A 22,308-nucleotide genomic window follows, 5' to 3' on the forward strand; every position below is an offset into this window, starting at 1 on the left:
ACCAGCCATTTAGCATTCCACACGCTTTGCCTTTGTGTCTAATTTAATAACTGCGTTTGTGAATTTGAGGAGAATCCGCTCCCAGTCAATAACCGCAGACCACTCCTGTCAATGTGACAAATGGGAGGTTTGGGAGGGCGGTGGGTGTGTGTGTAGCTGGATGGGACGCCAGTGATTGGGTGCGGTAGCGGCATAGCAGCTGTGGGAAGAAAACGTCCACATAGTGCTGAGAAGATTCTCACTGCACTTCATATAGCGCAGTTCTCCCTTTCAGCTGCTCACAGTGTCTGTTTTGGATTACGCAGTACCTAGCGAAAAATATACGCCTCGAACATTTTAATGTTTTGTCAATCGATTTCCTTTGTTGTGTGAAGCAACTTGGTGATTAAACCTGATTCTGATTTATTTTGGAAATTATGTAGCTTACTATGTTTATGCATTTGGCGGATGCTTTTTTCCCCCAAAGCAATTCACAATTGATCCTCAATAACGGTGTATCCAGTATCAAAGATAACAATAAGCTACTTCGAAGGAAGACCTCTAGTCAGGCTTTGTCCAATGCGACAGTGTAGAAATAGAGCATAGGCACGGAGCGGAGTGTGCATGGAGGGCATAGGGAAGTACATTTCGGGGGCTAGTTCGGAAAAAAACAAACCGTGCCTCTTGAATTGAACTGAACCCCGAACCACCAATTTAAAAGTCTGATTCTCTATTGAACTGAGCTACCCAGACTCTGGTAGAGCATAACTGTGTAGTGAAAGGAAACTTGGTTCCAACATTTTTTTTTTAATTCCATTAACTTTTTAATCTTTATATGTAAAAAATGTGGCATACTTTTGTATTCACACACCTCTAGACTCTAGACCCTTAAATAAAATCCAGTCCAACTAACTGCCTTTACAAGCCAAGAGGACCTTTGTAACTCTGGAAAAGACAGATAGGCCCACAGCTCAAGTGGGAGAATCTGGTTCCATGTTTTAATCTTCCTCCCCACAAATCTGGCCCTTATGGAAGGGTAGCAAGAAGGCAGCCGAGAGAAGTTTTGTTAGCAGTCTGCCACAAGCCTCCTAGGGGGCAGAGCGGGGAAGAAAGGGCTCCGATTCAAAGGTAACTTTCTGGCATACAATAAAAACATTAAGCATGACAGGAAACTGACACTATACAGCATCCCCATGGTAAAACATGGTGGTGGAACGCAGGTTGTCCTCAGAGACACTGAGGATATTCAGAGTTTCTTCAAAAATTGACTTCAAAAAGGATTTTTATTGACAGTCTACATTCCGTCTGACTAAACTTTAGCTATTTAGGAAAGAAGACTGAGAAGAAAAGAATGTGCAAAGCAGGTCAAGACCTAACCTGGTCAGCTATAGTTGGTGGTAATAGAAGAATGGACTCACACCATAAATATTATTTTGTAAAGCATTTTTAAAACCATGAAACCTTTCCTCTGCACTACTTTTTTATTACCGTGTAAGAATTACAATAAAACACACCACAGTTGTTAGTTGTAATGTGACAAAATGTGAAAAATGTCAATCGTTATGAACAACAATGCAAAGTGTTGGAGCCTAGAACAACAATTCAATTCAACTGTTCAATTCAATTTCATTTATATCGTACCGATTCATAATACATGTCATCTAAAGACACTTTACAAAGTCAAAGTCAATCAAATCATCCAGACAGATTGGTCACAAAGTTTCCTATGTAAGGAAACCCAGTAGATTGCATCAAGTCTTGACAAGCAGCTTTCACTCCTCATGAAAGAGCGTAGAAGCCACAGTGGATGGTGGTCTGCATTGTCAATGGCTTTGCAGCAATCCCTCATACTGAGCATGCATGAAGCGACAGTGGAGAGGAAAACTCCTCTTTAATAGGAGGGAAAACCTTCTGCAGAACCAGACTCAGCGTGAACGGTCATCTGCCTCGACCAACTCGGGGTTAGAGAAAAGACAGAGCAGAGACACAAAAAAGAGAGACAAAGAAGCACAGAAGCACTAGCACTGTCCTATTGCTTGACCAGCAAATGCCATATAAAATTAATGTGAAATATATTCTTTGTGGGAACTGTTTGATTTTCTTCTATTTCATTCAATATTTCAAGTCAATTTAGGCTAATCTACTTCCAGCAAGGTCTATGAAATACCAAAACGCCAATAAGTGCAAAGCTGACATCAGCAAATGGCTGCTGATCCTTTGATCCCACCTCTAATCTCAAGACAAAGGATTTCTTTAATTAGGAGCTCTTTCTTTCCTATTGAAGTACTTATCACACAAGGGACTCCATCCTTAGCATCATGGTCAAGCTTTTTCTTTCAAAGATTAAACAGATCCTACCATAGATTTAGCTTTTTTTTTTTTTTTTTTTTTTACATAAAAAAGAGATCACTAATTAGAATTTAATGAGGATTCCTCATGACTGTTAGTCATTAACTCACTTTTAATGTCAGCACATCAGCACCCAGGCTTGTCAGCTGGCTAAAATAAAATAAAAAATAGAAAAAGTAAACATGACGAACAGCCTCTGAAGTCTGCGATGATGAGGTCTTGGCTGTCAGGAGCCGCTGCAAAGGCCAGGAGTTGTGTAACAGATTTAACGGCTGTGGCTTGGTGCAATCATCAGACGTTCTGGAGAGCTTACTGAGGGCTTTTACCCTCTGCCTCTTCCAGTCAATCATCTCTGTGTTCGTCGGCCTAAATAATAATTTGTGTATCAGATGCGCAAACCTTTCGGACACTGAACTGATAGGAGTTTTTTTTTAACACTTGTAGATGTTTTTTTTTTTTTTTTCAGGAAATAACACTACCTATGATGAAGCCACCTTTATGTCGTGGCTGAGCAGAAATTTGACGTACGATCCATTATATGAGACTTGGAAACGTCTGCGTATTCAAATCTGATGTCTTCCAGACTGTAAAGCTCAGACCTCTGTCTTACAGTTAGAATTATCTTCTGAATGTTCATACAGCTCCAGGGAATTGTGGTTGTTGTTTTTTTATCTCTGGATAATGAACCACAGGAATGCGTTTCTGTGTTGCTGCATAAGTTCATGCGTTGATTTTGGCGCTCATGTGAGCGATAAGTGCAGATCTGGTGATTATTGAATGAACACCTTGGAGTCTTCTTAGGGTCATGATTCATCACTCTTTAAGATACAACATATGTTAGTTGACCTTTTTTTTTCTTCCCAATCTTTGGTGTCTTCCTTCTGTGCTGTTTAGACATGAGTGTTTACAGCTTTAGACCACCAAGCTGAACTCACTGCTAATCTTCTAGTCTATGCAGTGTGGTGGAATCGTGTTGGGCAGGTTTCCATTTTATTATTTTGAATCCTTCTTTTTTGATCCATCTACCCTGGTGTTTTTTTTTTACCTGCTAGATAGTGAGATGATCTGTTTAAAATCAACAATGTAATTGCAATGTTTTTGAAAGGCACCAAAGCACTTACCTCTGCTTTACATCTTGTTGCTTTAATAACTTTGCTGTTGTCAGGGTGCTGCTGCAAGATCTGTTAAAGATGCATTTGTTTTCAGAATAATACGTTGCTGGGACTTGTCTGAAGGTATGGTTGCATATTTAGTTGGTTGTATGAGAGGGCGATGTGTTCCCACTTCAGGGGATTTAGAAAACAAGAGCTCAAAAATTGTCAAATGACACAAAATACTTTGTTGGAATTTTCTACATTGCTCTATTTGTTTCTAAACATGGTGACAGAGCTGAAGTTTGCTCGCTGTTTGCCACTTTTGACCTTGAAAAAACACATCATCAAATAGCTGGGGTTGTTATTCTTTAGTGTAACAGACTTGTGTCCTTTTGCCTCACTTGGCAAAATATGGACTGAAAGAGAAGAGGGTCAATGACCGTTTCTGAAAAACAATTTGAAAGACTAATACATAGCAATACTGTTTCAATCTTCATTTCATGTTCTTTACAATCACACATCTGTTTCGTCAGTTTTATAGTGTATATTTTTTTTTACATTTTGTCACTTGTTCCAAAAGAAATAACTTGTTCGAGCATGTTTACGTGAACCTGCAAGCAAACCAACAGGAGCAGTTTGACAGGCACAATTTAGCTTTATCATTTCCTTCTAAAGGCATATCTGACTCAACACATAGCTGCAAGTAAGGTCTTGCGCTGCCGATGATGTTCTTATGCAGAACAATTTGGTGGTACGCAAACATTAGCACATTTGCTCTCTGTTGCAATAAGACTTGTTGATTATTGCTCCTAGCATTTTTCTAAACGGTTCTAGTTAGTCATATGCAGAAATGTCTTACAGAAAGAGTAACTTTCCATAACGCCCCCCGATCCAATGGAATCAGGGAGTAACAAAGACCTAGAGGGGTCTAAAGACGCCAGTAATGTCATCTTTCCTTTCACTGAAAAGGGTGAAAAACATTTAAAATTTGAGGAGAAATCTGATTCGTTAGATTGACAGAAGACCGTGTGGATAGTTTACCTATACATATTTGCACTGTTTGCACCATAGATTTATTTAAACGCCTTTTCAAAGCTTGTTTTTTCATTTTTTTTACTTGAGTTGAGCAGACTGTCATACCCTAAAACGTCTATTGCTTGTTGTCCTAGATCTCCAACAACACGTTTCACGAGGAAGCTGTAGACTCTCTTGGACCAAACATTTCAAATCACCTCGATCAAAGCGCTCACTTACCCCGATTCAAAGACTGAACGAACGTCTTAAAGATTTAAACAGTATCTGAAACCTTTAACTAGAAAAAGGAAGACACACAAAATAACCTGAGGCAACTCGCTGAGCTTCGTTTTATTCTTAATTTGGTCCATCTTCTGTTTATTGACTCCTCCTCATAAATGGTCTCGGGGAAAGCGTCTCTGCAGAGGTCATTCAAAAGAAACTAAAGTATCGATGCAGTAGTAACGCAAACGAGGAGTGAACACTGCTTGTCAAGACTCAATGCAATCTGCTGGATTTCCTTAAACAGGAAACCTTTTTACCAATCTGTATGATTTGACTGAATTTGACTTTGTAAAGTGCCTTGAGTGGACATGTGTTATGAATTGCTGCTATATAAATAAAATTGAATTGAAATTGAATTGAATTGAGAAAAATTTTAAGGGTAAAACATTTACCAATACCTGGCCTGAAATTTAGTGCAAAGGGGTCATAAGATTTGAAAGTAGTGCCTCCAATCCATGAGCGTACCAACAAAGGAGGTCATTGAAAGAAATTACAACAGCATCAGAACTCATATCTATAAACATAGTTAGGATTCTGTCATGAATTAGTACTACATTTCAATGGATTTTGTTTGAAATTTAATGAAATTATAAACAAAAGCAAAGGAAGTCAGAATTTGACCCACTTTGGAATAGAACTAGAAAAGCATCCTCTGCTAAGAAAAAGTTCTTGGATTTAGTCAAATAAATTACATCATAAAGAGTTTTGAGATCAAGTACGCAATACAAGTAATGAATAAACTCTGAACGAACTATGTTCTGCTAATTTAAAGCATCTGGGAAGCCTGCGTCTCTCATTTTAAAATCTTTTAGAGCATACTTGCAGCTGCTGTTCCCCCATTATCATCCCACGGCTGCTTGTTATCATCGTCTCCTGTTTTTTTTCTGCCCTCAGAGGGCTCTTCTAGCAGCAGGAAAGCACTGAGGTGGGCAGAAGTTAACTTTCTGCTGACCCCGAGGACCTTTAGGACGCCCAGCCCCTGAGTCAACTGAGCTCCTCATCCTGCATCAGAACTTGACACTGAGCGGCGCCCGGTTTTAATGTCATGGGGATTGCGGCTGCTCCTCACTGATAAAGGTTTGGGGTTAGTCTTTGATGTTCTTTGGGCTCCTTAATGAGGATCAGACTCTTGGGTTTTCTGGCCAGAGCCACGGCACTCTCTTACCCCCTCCCTCTTTTACTTGGAGCAATGAGGGGGATTTTCCCCTCCGCTTTTCTCCTGGAGAATACTTTTCTGTCCTGTGCCAGCCTCCTGCTCCATGTTTTTTTTTTTTTTTTAAATCATGGTTCTTGGCATATTGAGGGACTTACTTCATCATTTTTTTAGGAGATCTGGCCTCAGATGAGCCACACCTCTGAAGGAGCACACCGGGGAGGCATTAGGCCAGACATGTCCAAAGTGTGGCCCGGGGGCCATTTGTGGCCCCTGGACTCATTCTGGGCGGCCCCTCCAACAGTAAGTTATTTCATGAAAGGTTTGGTCCACCAGCACAGGAGGCTGATGCAGATGGAAACTTTTAGTTTTTAATTAGGTCAAAATTATTACAGAAAAGTTCAAATCCTACAATAGAAAATATTAAGTACACCACAAAGTATTCTACTTTTAATAAACACACTTTTGACACTCTTTTCAATTTCATAGTAACATCTATTCAGTGATATTTAATTACACAAATTCAGACTTTGGTGCATTAAAATCTGCTTTGAATTCAATTATTAAAATTGGCTAATTACAACAAGTATTTTCATAGAACAACTGTGCCAAATATTGTTCTTATATTGTTAGACCAAAAAGAGTAAAGTTTATTGTTAGAGAGTCAAATTAAATAATTCAAAATAATTTGCAAACTGGATGACCATCTTTTAATACGACAAATGAGAAAAACTCCTTTTTTACCCTTAAAGATTTTGTGGAATAGGTAAAAAATTTTACATAATAGTTTTGGTTAAAATTTGTTTTTGTTTTTTTGGCCCTCGAGTTCCTTTAACTGGACAATTTTGGCCCCTGTACCGAAAAGTTTGGACACCCCCTGCATTAGGCGTTTCCAAGGACTCGGGTCCGGCTCAGTGTTGACCAGCCGAAAAACAGATGAAACGGGTGTGCAGACAAACCAAACAACAAGCCAAACGGGTTAGGTTAGGTGCCAGACAAAGTGGTGGGCCCTGACTGACCTCTGACCTATGCTCTGAAAATGAAAGCCAATCAGAAACATGTGTGCCAGCGCTGTGGTCATGTTTCCACTCCGGCTGAAGCGACACGTTCGCTCAGGAAAACAAAGACCCACTGTTGAAGTGGAGAACAAGTAAGGCAAAGGAACTTCTTGCAGAACCTTGTACTCCTAAATTATGTGAGTTTTTTTTTCTATCCTAAAGGTGGCAAATCATGCGCAATCAGGTTCTCCAAAGGAATATTTACACAAAACCCCTTGTCTCAAGCAGCATGAACGGCCAAGAATTGTCTGGAGCGAAGTGTAAAGCAATTTATCGCAATTGGCCCTCAAGTTAATGATATTTCATGCTGAGAGAATTGACTGTAAATTCAGATTATGACCACAGAGAGAACCCAGAAAGCGAGGGACCATTATTCCTGTGGGATTTCAGCGTACTGTGATGAAGAGAAGTGGAGCCAGAGAATCTTTCTCCTGTTTCCAAACCGGGAGCCCAACGCTGCAAGTTGATACCTCATGTAGCTGCTCCTTCCGCCCTCGTCCCCCCATACCTATTCCTAGTCCTTTGACGCCATGATTCCTTTCAACACCAGCCGCCCTTTTCAAGCTTTGCTTAGTCCCATATATATGTGCCTGTCTCCCTTTTGTGTCTCTTTTGACTTGGGTGCTTATCTCTGTCCGGTGTCAGCTCGGGCCAGACCCTTCTTGTTTGTTCAGCAGATCTCCACTGCTGACTGAAGCCCTGTGTGTTTGTGTGACCATACGTGTGCGTGCATGTCTGTCCGCTTGCATCTCTGTGCGCTGATGGGAGACTTCCTGCGGTGCAGCGACATGGATGCTGATGTTTGCTGACCGCTGCAGTTCACATGCGCCGCTTGATTCTCTGCAAGGAGCAACATGATCTCAGTCTCTGTCTATAATAAATAGATAAAAAAAACAGAAATTATTAGAGCGGTACAATTTATGAAATCGTAGTTTTTGATTTCTGTACGCAGTTATGCAACATTACAGGTGCCATGAATTCATTCTATTTTCAAAAATAGATTTGACCAATGGGATGGACCTTTGCTGTCTTTCCTGCTATCGATCTTCACGAGCTAGAAGCTAAACCTCAAGTAAAGTTGTGGAGTCTTCATGATGATGGGAAAAAAGAGAAGTGTTCGAAAAATGGTGGTTAAAACAACCGCGATATATTTCACAGTGATATGTCAATTTCAAAATATATCTTATCTCTATTGCTGTGTTGCCTTTAGTGTAAGTTTAACTGAGATCCACTGAGAGCAGTCTTTAAGCACCAATCTGATATCAGAGTTTTTTTTTAGTCTGACCTACCAGTCTTGATTTTTGTTGAACTATAAATAACAAATAAAATATGGTCCTTCTGATACCTTTCACTAGAAAACCTGATGGTCATATTGTTGTAAAACTGTTCCCAACTATATAACTAAATATTTTCAGGTATGAAATATTTCCCCCAAAACAGCTTACTGGGTCACCTCTGTCTGGGATGCTAGTTGTCTAGAATTTTTTTTTGTTAAATAATTAACAGAAAATCCTATTTATAAACCAGGTTATCTTTTCTGAAAGTTCGTTTTACACTCCCCAAAACCCGGAGACAGGGGAAATATATAATTACTGAGATTCCAATGTAATTGCTTTATCTATTTAAATATCAACTTTTTCTGTACAAATATTTATATTTTCCCAACCAGCTGTCATGTTGTCTTCATTACATGTTATTTTAGGGTTTTCACCCTCCGTGATTCGTTTCAAAACTATTGTATCCTATCTATAGATCTAGCTCCAACCAAATAATGTGCTCCAGTATTTAGGTTTCTCTGAACGTTCTTCAACACAATAAACTCTTGAGTTTATAAAATAATACGCTAAATTTTTTTATGCTAAATAATTGCTTTACAGAATATTTGTGATATTTTTCTATCTTTCACAACCCACTTTGGAAGACTTTTCTACTGTAATTTATGTGTAAATACCCAAGAAGCCCATGGGTCCAAAACTCGCAACATTGTGAAAATAGAACAACCATTTGAATTCTATTCCTTTATCTTAAATGGCCTTTTGAGGTAAGGTGCAGCAGTGAATGTAGTTTCCTCCAGCTGTAGGGTCAGGGAGTAATTCGGTGCCAGCTCTACCAACTATTGCTTTGCACTGCAGGTCAGCTGGCTGAATCCTGAAACCTTATAGTCAGGGTTATCATATTGTGAAGATCTCATACCGACCTGTTCATGTATTTTTGGAGTTTGAGTTGTGAAGCTCAAACTCTCGATTTGGTCTTTCTTTGCAAATGGGAGAAAATATTGTGCCTTTTCACTGCATGATGCAGCAATTGGGAGGTTATGGTTTTATATCAGTTTAACCAAGCTCACTCAGAGCTGTATATGCCTCAAATGTTTAATTTATGCTAGTTCTTGGCAAATCTCCTGGCCAGAGCTCCTGTCTTTGCAGTGAGGGAGGGAATAGATGAAGTGTAGAAGAAATGCCATTTAGGATCTGAAGCAATACCTGCATGCATGGCTAGCCTGATCTTTCTTGCTCTTAGAGATGACTAAATATTCAGTGATTGCTTACATGTCAGGAAATAATTACTAATTTAATTCCAACCCAGGTCATTTAGTACATAGATTTTACCCGTGAATAGATCTTACTTTACACATATACAATAAAAGCATCTATACGAGTTTCTTAAATGCACTCACTCTGGTCCACTGATGTACAGTTAATCATGTAATTTAAATATCTGCTAGACCTGAGATGCTGAGTAAAATGATCTCAGCTATATCCAGGTTATGCTAAATTATGGGGCTGATATTCAGTCGAGCCAAGACCTAAGCATAAAAGACCTCCAATGGAAATCTACCTTCTTAGCAACCACGACATACAAACAAGCAGATATAGACTTATACACACACTGATTATTCACAATCCCTCAGAGAGCACTGAGACAAGTAGCATTTTCATGTGTGAAAGGTCACAAATGAAATAACTGTTATCATAAATTACAACCACACGGCTGTAATGGTCCAGAGGGAGTCATCACTATAAAACGTTACTTCAGGTTGAAAAACTTGCTGAATAATTGCTGAGGAATTCAAGCTTGGCCATATTAAGGCCTATATAATTCAGTGAGCCCACTCTTCGCAACATATTTCACCCAGCCTGGAGGATTTCTAGAATTTTATAACCATCCTGTCCTATTCGGATAAGACTGAATGCGGATCTAGTGGTGGAAAAATCCACTTCTGTGCATGCAGTATACAACAATTAGCCCAGCACGCACTTCAATGAATGAAAAAAAGGCATTGCTACATGTGAGATTAATGCAGTAGGATAACCTTGGGGAATATACCGTAAATAAATGCCATTGGGAGTCGAAACTTTTACTGCTAATATAAAATCAAAAATTGTTATTGTAGCTATAATGTTATTTTTTTAACAGTTTGTTTACAGTTATTTTGATTTTATCATCCAGACACATAATGACAGTAGGGAACACAGGGGAATGTTTTGACTGTTTGCGTCTTTAAAGAAGCACCGTGTGAGTTTTGACCCAAGTATTAGCCTCATTTGAGATACATTAAACTATATTTCAGGTCAATATACAGCGATTGGTATTTATCGATACTCCGTATGGGCTGCCCTTATCAAAAACTCGTCTATGTAGCTTGAGAGGCTCGGACCCATCACTGGTTCATGTGACAGAGCGCCGAAGACTGAAAACATTCCTGTTTACTACAGCTTAACCATAAAAGTGAAATACTATTTTAGCAGTTGACTTTTACTTGTTTTAGTTGAACCATTTAACGTTTGCTCTTTTCAACAGATTGATATATTTTACCATTATTTTTTTAATTTATTTGTTATTTTTAATATCAGTTTTTTCACCCTTTCACCCCAAATTAGCTTTTGCACGAATGACGATTTACAGAAGAACCTCTCTGGCCGTATACGTTTGTCCAAGGTTCCTGGATTACTTAGTGTTTTCCTTGTTGCAGCATAATGTTAACGCCCCAGAAGCCTCGCTTTTCGACAGTTTTGAAAGAGTGAAACTGAAGTCTTCAGATGGAAACCACGTGGTTCCTCGTGCCTGACAGATGAATCCATAAGATGCTTCTCTCCTCCTCAAGCTGTTTGCCCAATAGCAAGAACAAGCTCAAACAGGTGCTAACCTGCTATAGTGTCTTTATGAAGGTATGTTCTAATTTAGCTCTATCAAAGGTGAGAGAAACATTTCAAATAAGAAAGACCGTTAGAAATATTGCTTTTCTTGTTTGAGTGCAAACGGTTGTGTTTAGCAAACCAGTGGAAACTCTTTGGCTCTTTTTGTTTTAAGTGTTTTGTTTTGTTTCCTAAAGAAACTTTTTTTAATTTTAATGCTAAACTCTTAGAAACACATCAGAGAGGAATCTGGAACCCTATATCCTTGATATTCATACTGTATCATGACGATGTTGCACTCATCAAATGAGAATTTCATAGGAAACATGTAACAAAACAGTTCATGATGCATAAATTACCACAGTTGCCCTACAGCAATGCTCTTACCCGTTTTTCGCTTTCATTAGATAGGCACACGCTTTGATTTTCCGTTCTTAGTGGAATGCCTTAAATGCGCACAGAAAGAAGCCTGGGACTCCTCTCTGCTCTTGTTTATCTCCCACCCTCTCTCTCCAGTCAGCCGCTGAAAAACAAATCAATACGCCATAAAGAGAATGGAGAAGCCACTTATTTACATCAGTCTGGACGGAGAGGTAGTTTGTCTTCCCTCACAACCTTTTTGTCCGCTTCAGGCAGACGCATTCAGCTTTCCTCCAATATCACAGTGGACACGCTGTCAAAATAAGAAGCTGAACTCTCCTGCAATGTTGAGGCCTAGCTGCTGCCTTTGGGGGAGAAAGGGATGACAACATGAAGTTTAGATGTTTCCAAACGGTGCGTTGGTGCTCGCTTGCCTCATACGCAGAAGACTGAGGACGGGAAGTGTCTCGTAAGGCCACAGGGGGGCCCCAGAGACAGGAGATAAAACCACGGTGGCAGTGCTGCATCCTGACTGGAAGCTGCATTATTGATTCCTCAGACGTCACAGTCTCTCAACGTTAAATTCATTCAATAATCAAGCTAAAATCGTTCTCCCCTTGTCTCTGGGATAATAATCCATGTATGGGTTCTTCTTAAGAAGGCTGACTTGTCACTGGGGATGTAGGCCAATTTTGCATCGTCATAGCTACTAATAAAACAGACAAAACTATTTTCTCCTGTTATTATGATGCTGTTACAGGAGTTGTTTAAAAAAAAAAAACGTCTTTCACACATATTTTGGCGCTAATGTGTCTGGAGATAATTTACCGCTTGGGATTTTGACAGCTACTTTACGGAGCGAGAACAAAAAAAAATGTCTTTGTATTGTGTCTTTTGTTGTTGCATCAGCAGGGGATTTAAAGTTCACTTGCTAGTTTTTCTGTTGTCCTAATAGCCCACAGCTTGGAATATGTTTTTTTGTGTGTGTAGATTTTGGGCATATGTGGGTCATAAAGAACAACACAAGAGTTGTACAAGTAAGCCGTTACATAATGTACATGCATACATTAAATAACAGCTAAATTTACACATTGTTTGCATATTTACAGGCCATTTTTAACCAGAAAATAAATTAAATTGGACCAAAGCACAAAAAGCATAACATTTATATGAGTTTAAATGAGAATAATTAAGTTATTTGTGTGAAATTCTGTCACCGTGTCCGTGGGTTCTTGGATTTCATCCAAGTTAAAATAATTCTCTAGGGGATGCCTCCCATCCATCCATCCATCCATCCATCCATCCATCCATCCATCCATCCATCCATCCATCCATCCATCCATCCATCCATCCATCCATCCATCCATCCATCCATACATCCATCGCTATTGTATGTTTGGCCCTTTATTTGAATATCTGCAGTCAATAAATCAAGACATAAAAAGGATTTTTTTCTAGCATATATACAAGCTGACACACTGTCACATTTCACATATCTTCTTCAGAACTTTAAAAAAAATTAGAAATTTTTAATAAAAGACCCAATAGGTTGTTTATTAAGATGTTAATACACTTATTTTTGCAATACAGTAGATTTAGTTGACTCTAAAGCAAATAATTGTATTTATTCTTTTGCTCTTACTGCAACATTTTCCCACTAATCGCTCATTGTTACCTCCTGGCTGTCTCAAAATGTTTTAGGTGGATACTGTTTTATGCCAATCTTTGTGCAGACCAAGATTTTGTATTACCTCAAAGAATGGTGCTACGATTAAAGCACCTTGATACCCGATTCTGTGTAATTAGTCTGCAGGTGAGTCAGCAGTAGCACGGCTTTGAAATGAATAAATCTGCTCTACGCAAAAGATGATGGGCGCTTCTCCTGGCCGCAAAGGCGGCACCTCTGACTTGTTGAATGATTGACGACCTCTTCCTCCAACGATCGGCACAGCATTAACTGATTTGATGCGGAGGATAATGAGAGATATGCTTCTTGGCTCTCCCCAGGGAGCTGCCGCATCTTGAAGCTAATTGGTTCCAACTGTCGCAGCGAATCTAGTCGTCTGATTTCTGCCCCAGAGTCACTTTTCTTCAGAAGGGATTTAGGGACAATCGACAGCTGAAAATACACAGAGGAGTAAAGGATTTCTTGTTGAAAATGAAAAAGCTCCCTTTGTTGTTGTTTATACTATTATGAGACAGAGTATTTTCCTGAGAGAGCCTGGAAACATATATTAATTTCATGAGCCTGAGAGTTACTAAAAACTCTCTGATAAACAATGATGGCTTTCATGAGTAGGACATTGTTATGGAGATCGTTTTAGGTCAACTGCACTCTGGGAGTCTGACTAAACTAGAAACCCTTTTCTAAAAGTTGTAGAGTACATCACAACTAAGTGTCCTGTCTCTATTATATTCCCTGAGGGGGACGCATTGGTGAGGCTACCTCATCTTTTCACACAAGAAAAGCTCAGTTTTGTCTGTGCAGAGCTTGCTCGATGCCCTCAGTTACAGATTCAGCTGCTGAGCAGGGCCAAATGTTACAGTCAGGAATGACTCAAGATACGGTCGAGAGAAGGCTCTGAGATAGAATGTAGGAAAAGAAACAACCAGCCCTGGAGGCTTGGAAAACATGCTCATGCTTAATCCTCTCCAGAAAAGTACAAAGCACACCCTTCCCCCTGCAACGGCCTCCCAAATCCTCATCCACCGCTGGCCGACCTGTCCTTTGTGTTAAACCGTAGATGAATGAAGTTCGCCGGCGATTATCAGCGATCCAGAACTTTCCGACTTAATCAGCATTGTGTTTAGTTAGACACAGTTGTTTCTTTAAAATGCAATCTGATAAAGCCGCTGCAGACTTCCTGCCCATCACCACAAAGCAGACATGCTAAAGCTGCATTTTAACTTTTGGACAGAGGTAAAGTAAAAGGAATTTTTGGCAATCGTTGACTTAGCCGCCCAAAACAGGAACATAACAGAGGACCAGGAAAAAAAATAAAAACGTTTATTCTCTTAAAAGGGTACCTAGTTGTATCTTTAAAACACCTGCAATATCTGAATTGGAATTTACAGATCTTAACATCTCTAGTCGGTCGAGTATCCTCCAGATTGTTGTTCACTGTCTCATTTATTTCAGTCTTAAAATCCAAGAAAGCTCATGAAATCTGCAAATTTTAGGTCTTATAAAAAGAATAGCAGTAAAGCTGCAACACTTTGCAAAGGTAAAATCAGGGTTCCTACAAAGGCTGGGAAAATATTGAGTTTCACTAATAATTGAAAAAATAAATAATTCTCGTCTGGATTACTATGGAAAAAGAAAATAGAGTACAGTGAGAAGCAGATCAAAATAAGGAAGTAAAGCAATATCTTACTATATCATAGCGGTTCCTGGGAGGAGGAAGGTTTACTTTATTAATCCCTGAGGGGGGAATTGAGTTGCCATTGACATGTAAAAAACACATATATACAGGTAAAAATCACTCACACTGGACTCTGCTATAGACCACAACAAAAATGCCACATCATTATAATATAGCATCAGTTAGCCAATCCATAATCCATCACTAAATTAAAAAAAAAGACTTTTTGCAATAATAATACAGATGGAGTAAACTTCTAAAAGACATAAACATAGCAAACCAGGTAGAAACGTAGCAACACATTTTGTATTGTTTTCAAATTAAACACAGTTTAGAAGCATGTGGACTGATTTCCGGTCAGATTAACACCTTCAAAACACAGAGGATTGTAAACACACTTTATTGTACTTTCACATTATTTATATACACTGAACATTTACAGTATAAGTTGGAAATGTGTGAAAGGTATGAAAGAACTCTACGCTTGAACCCAGGTTAACCACAAGTCAAACCGCTGTGGTTGTATTGACGGATAGACCTGCACAGCTGTTTTGACAACTCTGTAAGATTGTCTTTTTGAATTAATTATTCTGCTTTTCCACAGTTTATCTTGTTCTCAGATATTTCTTTTCCCAGGAAACCGCTCTGGTTATGGGAATACATAACTGCATAAAGTCTTGGTGATCACTGATGGTTCTTTCTTAAATGGCCCCCTAGGAGAGTTTCTGCGAATAAAGATCAGACTGTTCTTTTTTGATTTTTCAGCAAATATAAAGAGGGTTTTAATAAGTCTATGTTTTAAAGAATTTCTGTTCATTATAAAAGATTTATAGCTTTTGAACAAAGTTCTAGATCTAGTAAGAACTAGCCATTCATTGTTATGACAGATCGGAAGTTGACGACCAGAAACCAACGTGTGGGTCTTTTCTTGAATTGACAACAATTTCACTGTAAGTGAGCGTTAAACCTCATGATTATAACTTAAGTTGCTTCTAAAAGTAAATAGATTATCATGCACTTCCATCAGCTTATCAATTTTACACAACTTTCTGTCTAGCATGTTAACATGAACTTCTCAAGCAGTTGCATAGGCTCTAAAGATGCCTTCAATCTTACTTGATTCATTGCCAAGTCTTGGGTGAATTATAAATGTTGCACATTATTATGAGTCTTTTATGGCATTTTTTACAGGTATGTGTGATTTAACAGCCACTCCTCTGCAAATGTATCATCTAAGATCAAAGTTTGAGGAACTATCTGGCACCTGTGTGTTTCCATTCTCCTATAAAAACCTGCTGTTCTGTTACTGTGATGTGTCAGCCACCTTCCTGCCAAGATACCAACAGTAGCCGGCTCTTTGGCCTGGACTTGCACTGCAACAGGGGGCAGGCTTCCAAATTTTTATTTTATTGCCGGTGGTGGTTTTAACATATCAAATAACCGTCTTTCAATAATTGTGTTTTTGAACGTTGAAGCGGTAGTGGCAGGTAGTTTGCTCCCTACACTTGTTTCTACCTGATTAATTTCACGCCTGCATTGATGCACTCTGTGATCTGTCAAATTGCACAAAATGACTTAATTAGGAAGCTGAATTAAATCCAATCCTCAGACATGATATTTTAAACAACCTTTGAGGCAAGTTCCTGCTGTATATTTGGATTATGGCTTTAAGTGTCGGAGGCTTTCAGTCGCTGACGAGGGCTTTCATTTACTTGATGCACCCAAAGCCACATTCACATTATAAAAGGGTTGTCATTTTTGGTTTGCTTCACCACTCTCCATGTTTCTAATGGCTGGTTCACACATCAATATAATTATGCCAAATTTTGCCTTCCGACAATCTTAAGGATAATTACAATAATCGTAATGGCTCTAAAGCCAGTCTTATGGGAGTGTTATGAGTGATCTAGCCTGCTCGGAAGGATGTCAGGACCGATCAGGCCTCAAATCGGTGATATTCAACACGTTGGATTGTCTTGGCCCGATGTCCTAGTGTGTGGGATGTTCCCCGAGGACAAACAAGCCTGTTGAAAGCGGCATGTGGCTAATCAGAAAGTGAGGTGACAGAAACACAGAGATAAAGCAAACGCAACAACCCACCTCCATATCGTAGCGTAGCAAACGTAGAGCCACTTCTGGCGAGGTCTAAACCACCACTTTTTCTTTATGTAATTGTTTTTTCTCCGTTAAAATGAGTCCACCAACAATCGCCACTGTGTATGCCGTGCCGGCCCTGTGGCTGTACACCTCACACTGTAGGGGCAAACCTGTTACATCTACAATCCTTCATCCTCATGTGTGAGGTCTCACAGGTTTGAAGATCAACCGACTATTTTAGAACCTTGCCGTGTGAACCAGGCATAATCCTGAGTACTACAGTTTTGTAAACACAGGCAGCTACAGTAGTGACACACAAATATAATCTGACACAATTCCAATATTTCATCTTGTCTTTTTTTCTAAAGCCCAGTAGACATGCAGCGGTTCCCATGAGGTCCTTATCCTTCAGATTGTTGTCAGCAAACTGTCGTATGTGGGTCAATCTGCTTTGGTCTTTATCTAGAGCCACAGAGAAAAGTGGCAATGTGATTAATATTTAATATCTACATGATCAGTGATGGATGTTGTCATGTTCAGAGTGGGCTTAGAAGTGTTAAAGGCGGTTCGTAGGGGGGATGGGAAGCTTAAACCTTCTACAGTAAATCTCTGCACAAACTTCTGTGTTTTATCGGTCCATAGCAGCACATTCGACTTTCCATGCATTGGAGCTCGTGTGTAAATCCTTTGCCACTGCCTATGCAGATTGCAGCTCTTTTATTTATGTGTTGGCTGAACACAGCTGATCCTTTGCTGTAATCCATTTTCTGGTGTTTACTCAGCGAGCGAGCAGCCACATCCGAGCGTGTTATATCACATGTCTGTTTAGGTGCCGCAGCACATTTTGCAAGTGTCACAGACTCATGTGGCATGTGGATACGGTGAGCTGTCTGCAGACTTTGGCACGTTTTTTTTTTTTGTCATTTTAACAGCTGAAAAAAACTGATGCACAAGTCTGAATTTGGTGTCTCTTGTGTCAAGGACAAAAAAGAGTTTCAGAAGATGTTGAATGACTTGCTAAATATAATTTTATTTTTTATTTTTTTACATTTTCAGAGGTTCTCTTTTTGGTCACTTTTACAGATGCCAAGCCCAGATTGTGCCAGAGGTTGTACATGTGTCATTAAAAACAAAAGAAATCTTATTTGTTGTTCTAAATAATCCTTTTCTCTGTTTTTGTCTCTCCCACAACAATATTCCTCGCTCTTACAGTTTCTGTTCAATTTAAATGCGTACGGCTAATTATGCAAGTGAGGTTGTAACGCTATTAAGCAACTTTTACGCCGTGATTCCACATCCTCCGCTCCTGTACGCGTCCGTTTTGAGTTCTTATGTGGTGCAAAAAGAATGGTTTGCATCCGATATTTAAAAAAGTAAATTTTATTGTGAATATTTAAAAATGTATTTAATTCCGATTACTTGTTAAAGATGATGATAGATGAATATTATTATGATGATTTCCTACGTAACGTTTTCTATTTACAACATTTAATTTTGACAAACCGGAGGTTGTTGACATTCTTTATCCTGTTTGCTACGATTGCAATTGCGGAGCTTGGCCCGGCCGGAGCGGAACGGAGCAGAAAATTTGAGTTGTTCTGTAATTTGATAGTTTACTGATATTGTAAATAGCTAAAATTCTTCCCTCACTAACGACTTCCACACCAAAGGGGGTTTTGGTCAGTATCACATGGTAACATTTCATCTGGTGCATTCACGTATCAGAAAAGGTTTGGATTTTTGAGTTTCTGACCAGTGTGTTGCAGCTCAGGGATAATCACACAATGATCTGCCAAATTTGGCCATCTTCACTTTTTTTTTTTTTTTTGGCTTTTGCTCCAGGTTTTTATTTTTGTTCATATTTGATTCCCTTTCAAACACGTGCATGCAACAGCTCAGAGCAACATGACTGTGTGTCTCTCTCGCAAACTCATGCACATTCACTAATGCTTCAAGGATTCCCTCCTCTGGGCTTCGTAATTCTCTGTAAAACCCACCAATGAGTGTGATGTGTTGCGCATGTGTGATTCCTGCCTCTGAACATTTCATCACATGTGAGGAGTGCAGGCTGACTGGATTTAAATAACTCGAAGCTGACAGAGAATGAGTTGAAGGAAAGAGGAACGGGCAAAAATAGGACGAGGCGAAGTAGTGGTTTGTAGCACAGCGTGGCTCTGAGGAGTCGGACGATGACGTGAAGCGCTGCGCTCACATCTGGAACAGCTTATGCAGCTGCACCTGAAGAGAAGGGCTCCTCTGCGCCGCCGCTGCCGGCAGTTTCTCCTTCCTCCTTGTGCTCCTTTTTTTTTTTTTCTGGTGGTCTGTAATTCTTTCTTCCTCTGGTTACTGGCTTGCAGAGCGCTGGGATGGTTTCCCGCTGTGCATCAGACAAGGAGAGCATGTAAACCCAAGCCAAAGAGAAGAGGAGAAACAAGAGAAAAGCGGACTTTAACATATGAAGGGATTATTGGGTGTAAGGTAGGAACGGAAAGTTCATGCCTGTGTTATGAGCGTAGGTGCGTAGAAGTGAGAGCAGGAGAGGTTTGCAGGAAAAAGAAAGGGATGGAGGAGGAGGAGGCAAACGAGGGATTAAGGAGTCGGAATGCGCTGACATTGGAGACCTGAGTTTTTGTTTGCATTTGGCACGGCACATCCTGTCACTCCACAGGTTTACCCACACATGCAGCTGTTTACCAACACACACATCGACGTAGACACTCACTGTTTGCTTTGTCGGATGATCCCAGGAGGCCACGCCAGGAGAGGTGCACACCTTCCAAGGAGCTAAGTTTCCTCCCACCCTGCTTCCCAAAAGGGCCCTCCTTCTCTCTTCTCTCCCCTCTCCTCTGGCCCTTCTGTCTTACCTGCGCTAGTTTCAACACGCTGCGGCTTCAGAGTCACAGAAAGACAAACAAACCTCCAGAATGCCACTGGGATACAGCTGCTGTCACCCCGGCTGAGGAAGACTGAGGGGCTCTCACTGGTTCACTCTCCTACAAGATGTCTAAAGCCTCCAGGCTTGCTCGGCCCCCCTCGGCAGGAGCTGGATCCAAGCTGCCATCCCCGAGGAAGGAATGCCCTGGGACAGCCGGGTTGGCCGGCCGTGCTCGTGTACTAAGCGTGGGGGAGAAGCTAATGAGGGCAGGTAACGACGGTGCGCTGAACAGACAGAAGCCCCCGACTGTAGCTGTGGCGCTGGACAAACCACAAAGTGAGACCCAGAATGAGACTCCGGGGCCCGGCCAAAGTCCAGACGAGAAGAACCCGAATGTGGAGGTGGTGTCGTCCAAGAGCAGGATCAGCCCACCTAAAGTTTCAAGTCAGCAGCAGAGCTCAGGTCCAAGTAAGTAACAAACGAAATGCATTATTCGCTGACAGTTTGTTTCTAACGCTCTCATGGTTTACTGGTCCCCTGTACATTGTTTGGTTTGGATTTGTACGTGTAGGAATTGTTTCCCCAAATACTTTTCTTCCCTGGTCTTGATGTTATTATTAATTTTGACGGATTATTCTTTTATTTAGCCTCGGGTTATTTTCTGGTTGTGGGGATGTTCATTCAAGTGACACATCATTTTATTCTACTAGACGGACTAAAATATCTTCTTGACTGAAGTCCCCCCCTGGGGATGAGAAGAAATTGGATGAACTCGCCAAGACTTTGCTGCTAAAAATGAATAGAAGCAGGGCATATCTGAGGAAGGAATTGTTATAATCCTGTAAACAGACATGGGCTTGAATTAGATTTAGCAAATGTGCAGCTTTCTTTTATCAGTGAATCATTTTGTGGACGATTTTTGATCTTCAATACAATTTTATTACATGCAGATTCTTTCTCTTTAAGAACTATAATAGCAGAGTTCAAAATATTTCTTCCTCGACTTTCTGCGGAGAACAGTTTATAATAATAATGTTTATAATAGGAGCAGTGGCAACATGACAGGGTTTCACTCATTTTAAACATAGACAAAATAATTTGCAGTTAAGTATAAACTATCTTGAATCTTACATTACAGAGAAGCACAGTTAGCATTACTCTCTCTGTTTGTATTCTCTGGAGCAATTTACCACATTAATACTGATAGAGACTCATGAGTCAGATCGTTGAGTAAACTAATAGCCAACTGAACCGGAGTAGAATGACAGCACAAAAAACAATTTTAATAGTTGGTTTTATGAATTTGTAAGTAAATATTATTATTTCTTCCAGCATTTTTTGCACTGATTTATATTACCATAATGATTTTTATTATTTAGTTTCCTTTTAAAGAGGATCTCAAAAGCCTACACTTCAGTGGGCCTTTGCGTCCAATTCTAGGTTCCTTTCAGGTGTGAAATGGCAAAAACTGTAAAAATGCAATATGGAAAAATATACTAGAGCTCCCAGTTAAAGCTAAAGCTTGGTTTATGCTTGACACATATGTTTCACGTGGAAATGAGACATACCCAATCCAGCCGACACATTTGCAGCATTTATACTTCAGTATTTTCCTAGACTCAATGGGGCAGTGTGGAGCGTACAACACCACACCACATATAAAAGTAGAACACACAGCTGTTTCCCAAAATTTTAATGCCTCCTTGTCTTCCATGAGTGACAGTAATTTCTGAATTGTTCACAAGCTGTAGATGGCGGTGATATTTATTCTCTCTCCCAGTAGAAGCTCTTGCTTTTCCGCCATGTTTTTCCACAAGGGACTGTTGACATAGTTATAAAAGTTCTTAGGTATGTCTAGTGGTATGATTCTCGGTTCAAGTGCGAGAGGTCCTGCGTTCAACTCCCGGACGAGCCCCCAATTGTTACGACCTGGCTCAAAGGCCATGGCAAAAAGGAAGACACACCATGTATACAAGGCAAGCTGCGCAACAAAACACAGCTGCCCCACCTGTAAAGAAGTGCCAGTTTAAATAAGGAGGTCTCTTTCAGGATTGGTGGAGCAATCAAGGTGAGATGCAGGAGGAAATACAAGAAATGACCCAGGAGAAGATCTGCATCAGCGGGCAGGAAGCAGCAACTGCACCTGAATCTAAATAACATGAGAAGAGAGAAAACAAACGAAGGCTACTGGCCATAACAGTGGGGCGGAGGGGCATGGTTGCTCAAATGACGCAGTGTGGCTGTGAGGACGCGTCAAACATAAATCAAGTTTATGCTGTTGTTGCTTTCTGAGTGAAAGTAAAAATGTCTTAACATATTTAAGCACATGACCAATTCTGATAATAGCTAATTTCGAGTCTTATAGTAGCAGCTTCCACACTGAAGAATGTTGTGGTTGGTACAATAGCGTTTGTATGATGTTTTCACTAATTGGAAAAAGATCTTTTTCGTTTTTGAGCATCTGATTGTCTTAAAATACATATCTGAAACTTCTGTCACTATCCCACTGAGTTGGTATCCACTGGTTCTTATCACTTCCCCCTTTGGTC

General features: G+C 40.0%; 1 protein-coding gene across 22 annotated transcripts in view; it reads left to right on the plus strand.

Annotated features, from left to right (window-relative positions):
- The window catches only part of si:ch211-285f17.1 (sickle tail protein), a 175,262-nt gene that overhangs the window by 14,816 nt on the left and 138,138 nt on the right, over nucleotides 1–22,308 (plus strand). For 21 of the 22 annotated variants that reach the window (XM_036125264.1, XM_036125272.1, XM_036125275.1 and 18 more), the window contains exon 1: nucleotides 19,792–20,227. The exons of the other annotated variant lie outside the window; for it this stretch is intronic. In XM_036125264.1, coding sequence (XP_035981157.1) covers nucleotides 19,885–20,227 — 343 coding nt within the window. In that variant the 5' untranslated portion in view covers nucleotides 19,792–19,884. Of the gene's footprint in view, nucleotides 1–19,791; nucleotides 20,228–22,308 lie in introns of those variants that run through there. 22 annotated transcript variants of the gene reach the window in all.

This window comes from Fundulus heteroclitus, chromosome 21, assembly GCF_011125445.2.
Source record: "Fundulus heteroclitus isolate FHET01 chromosome 21, MU-UCD_Fhet_4.1, whole genome shotgun sequence".
Taxonomy (NCBI): domain Eukaryota; kingdom Metazoa; phylum Chordata; class Actinopteri; order Cyprinodontiformes; family Fundulidae; genus Fundulus; species Fundulus heteroclitus.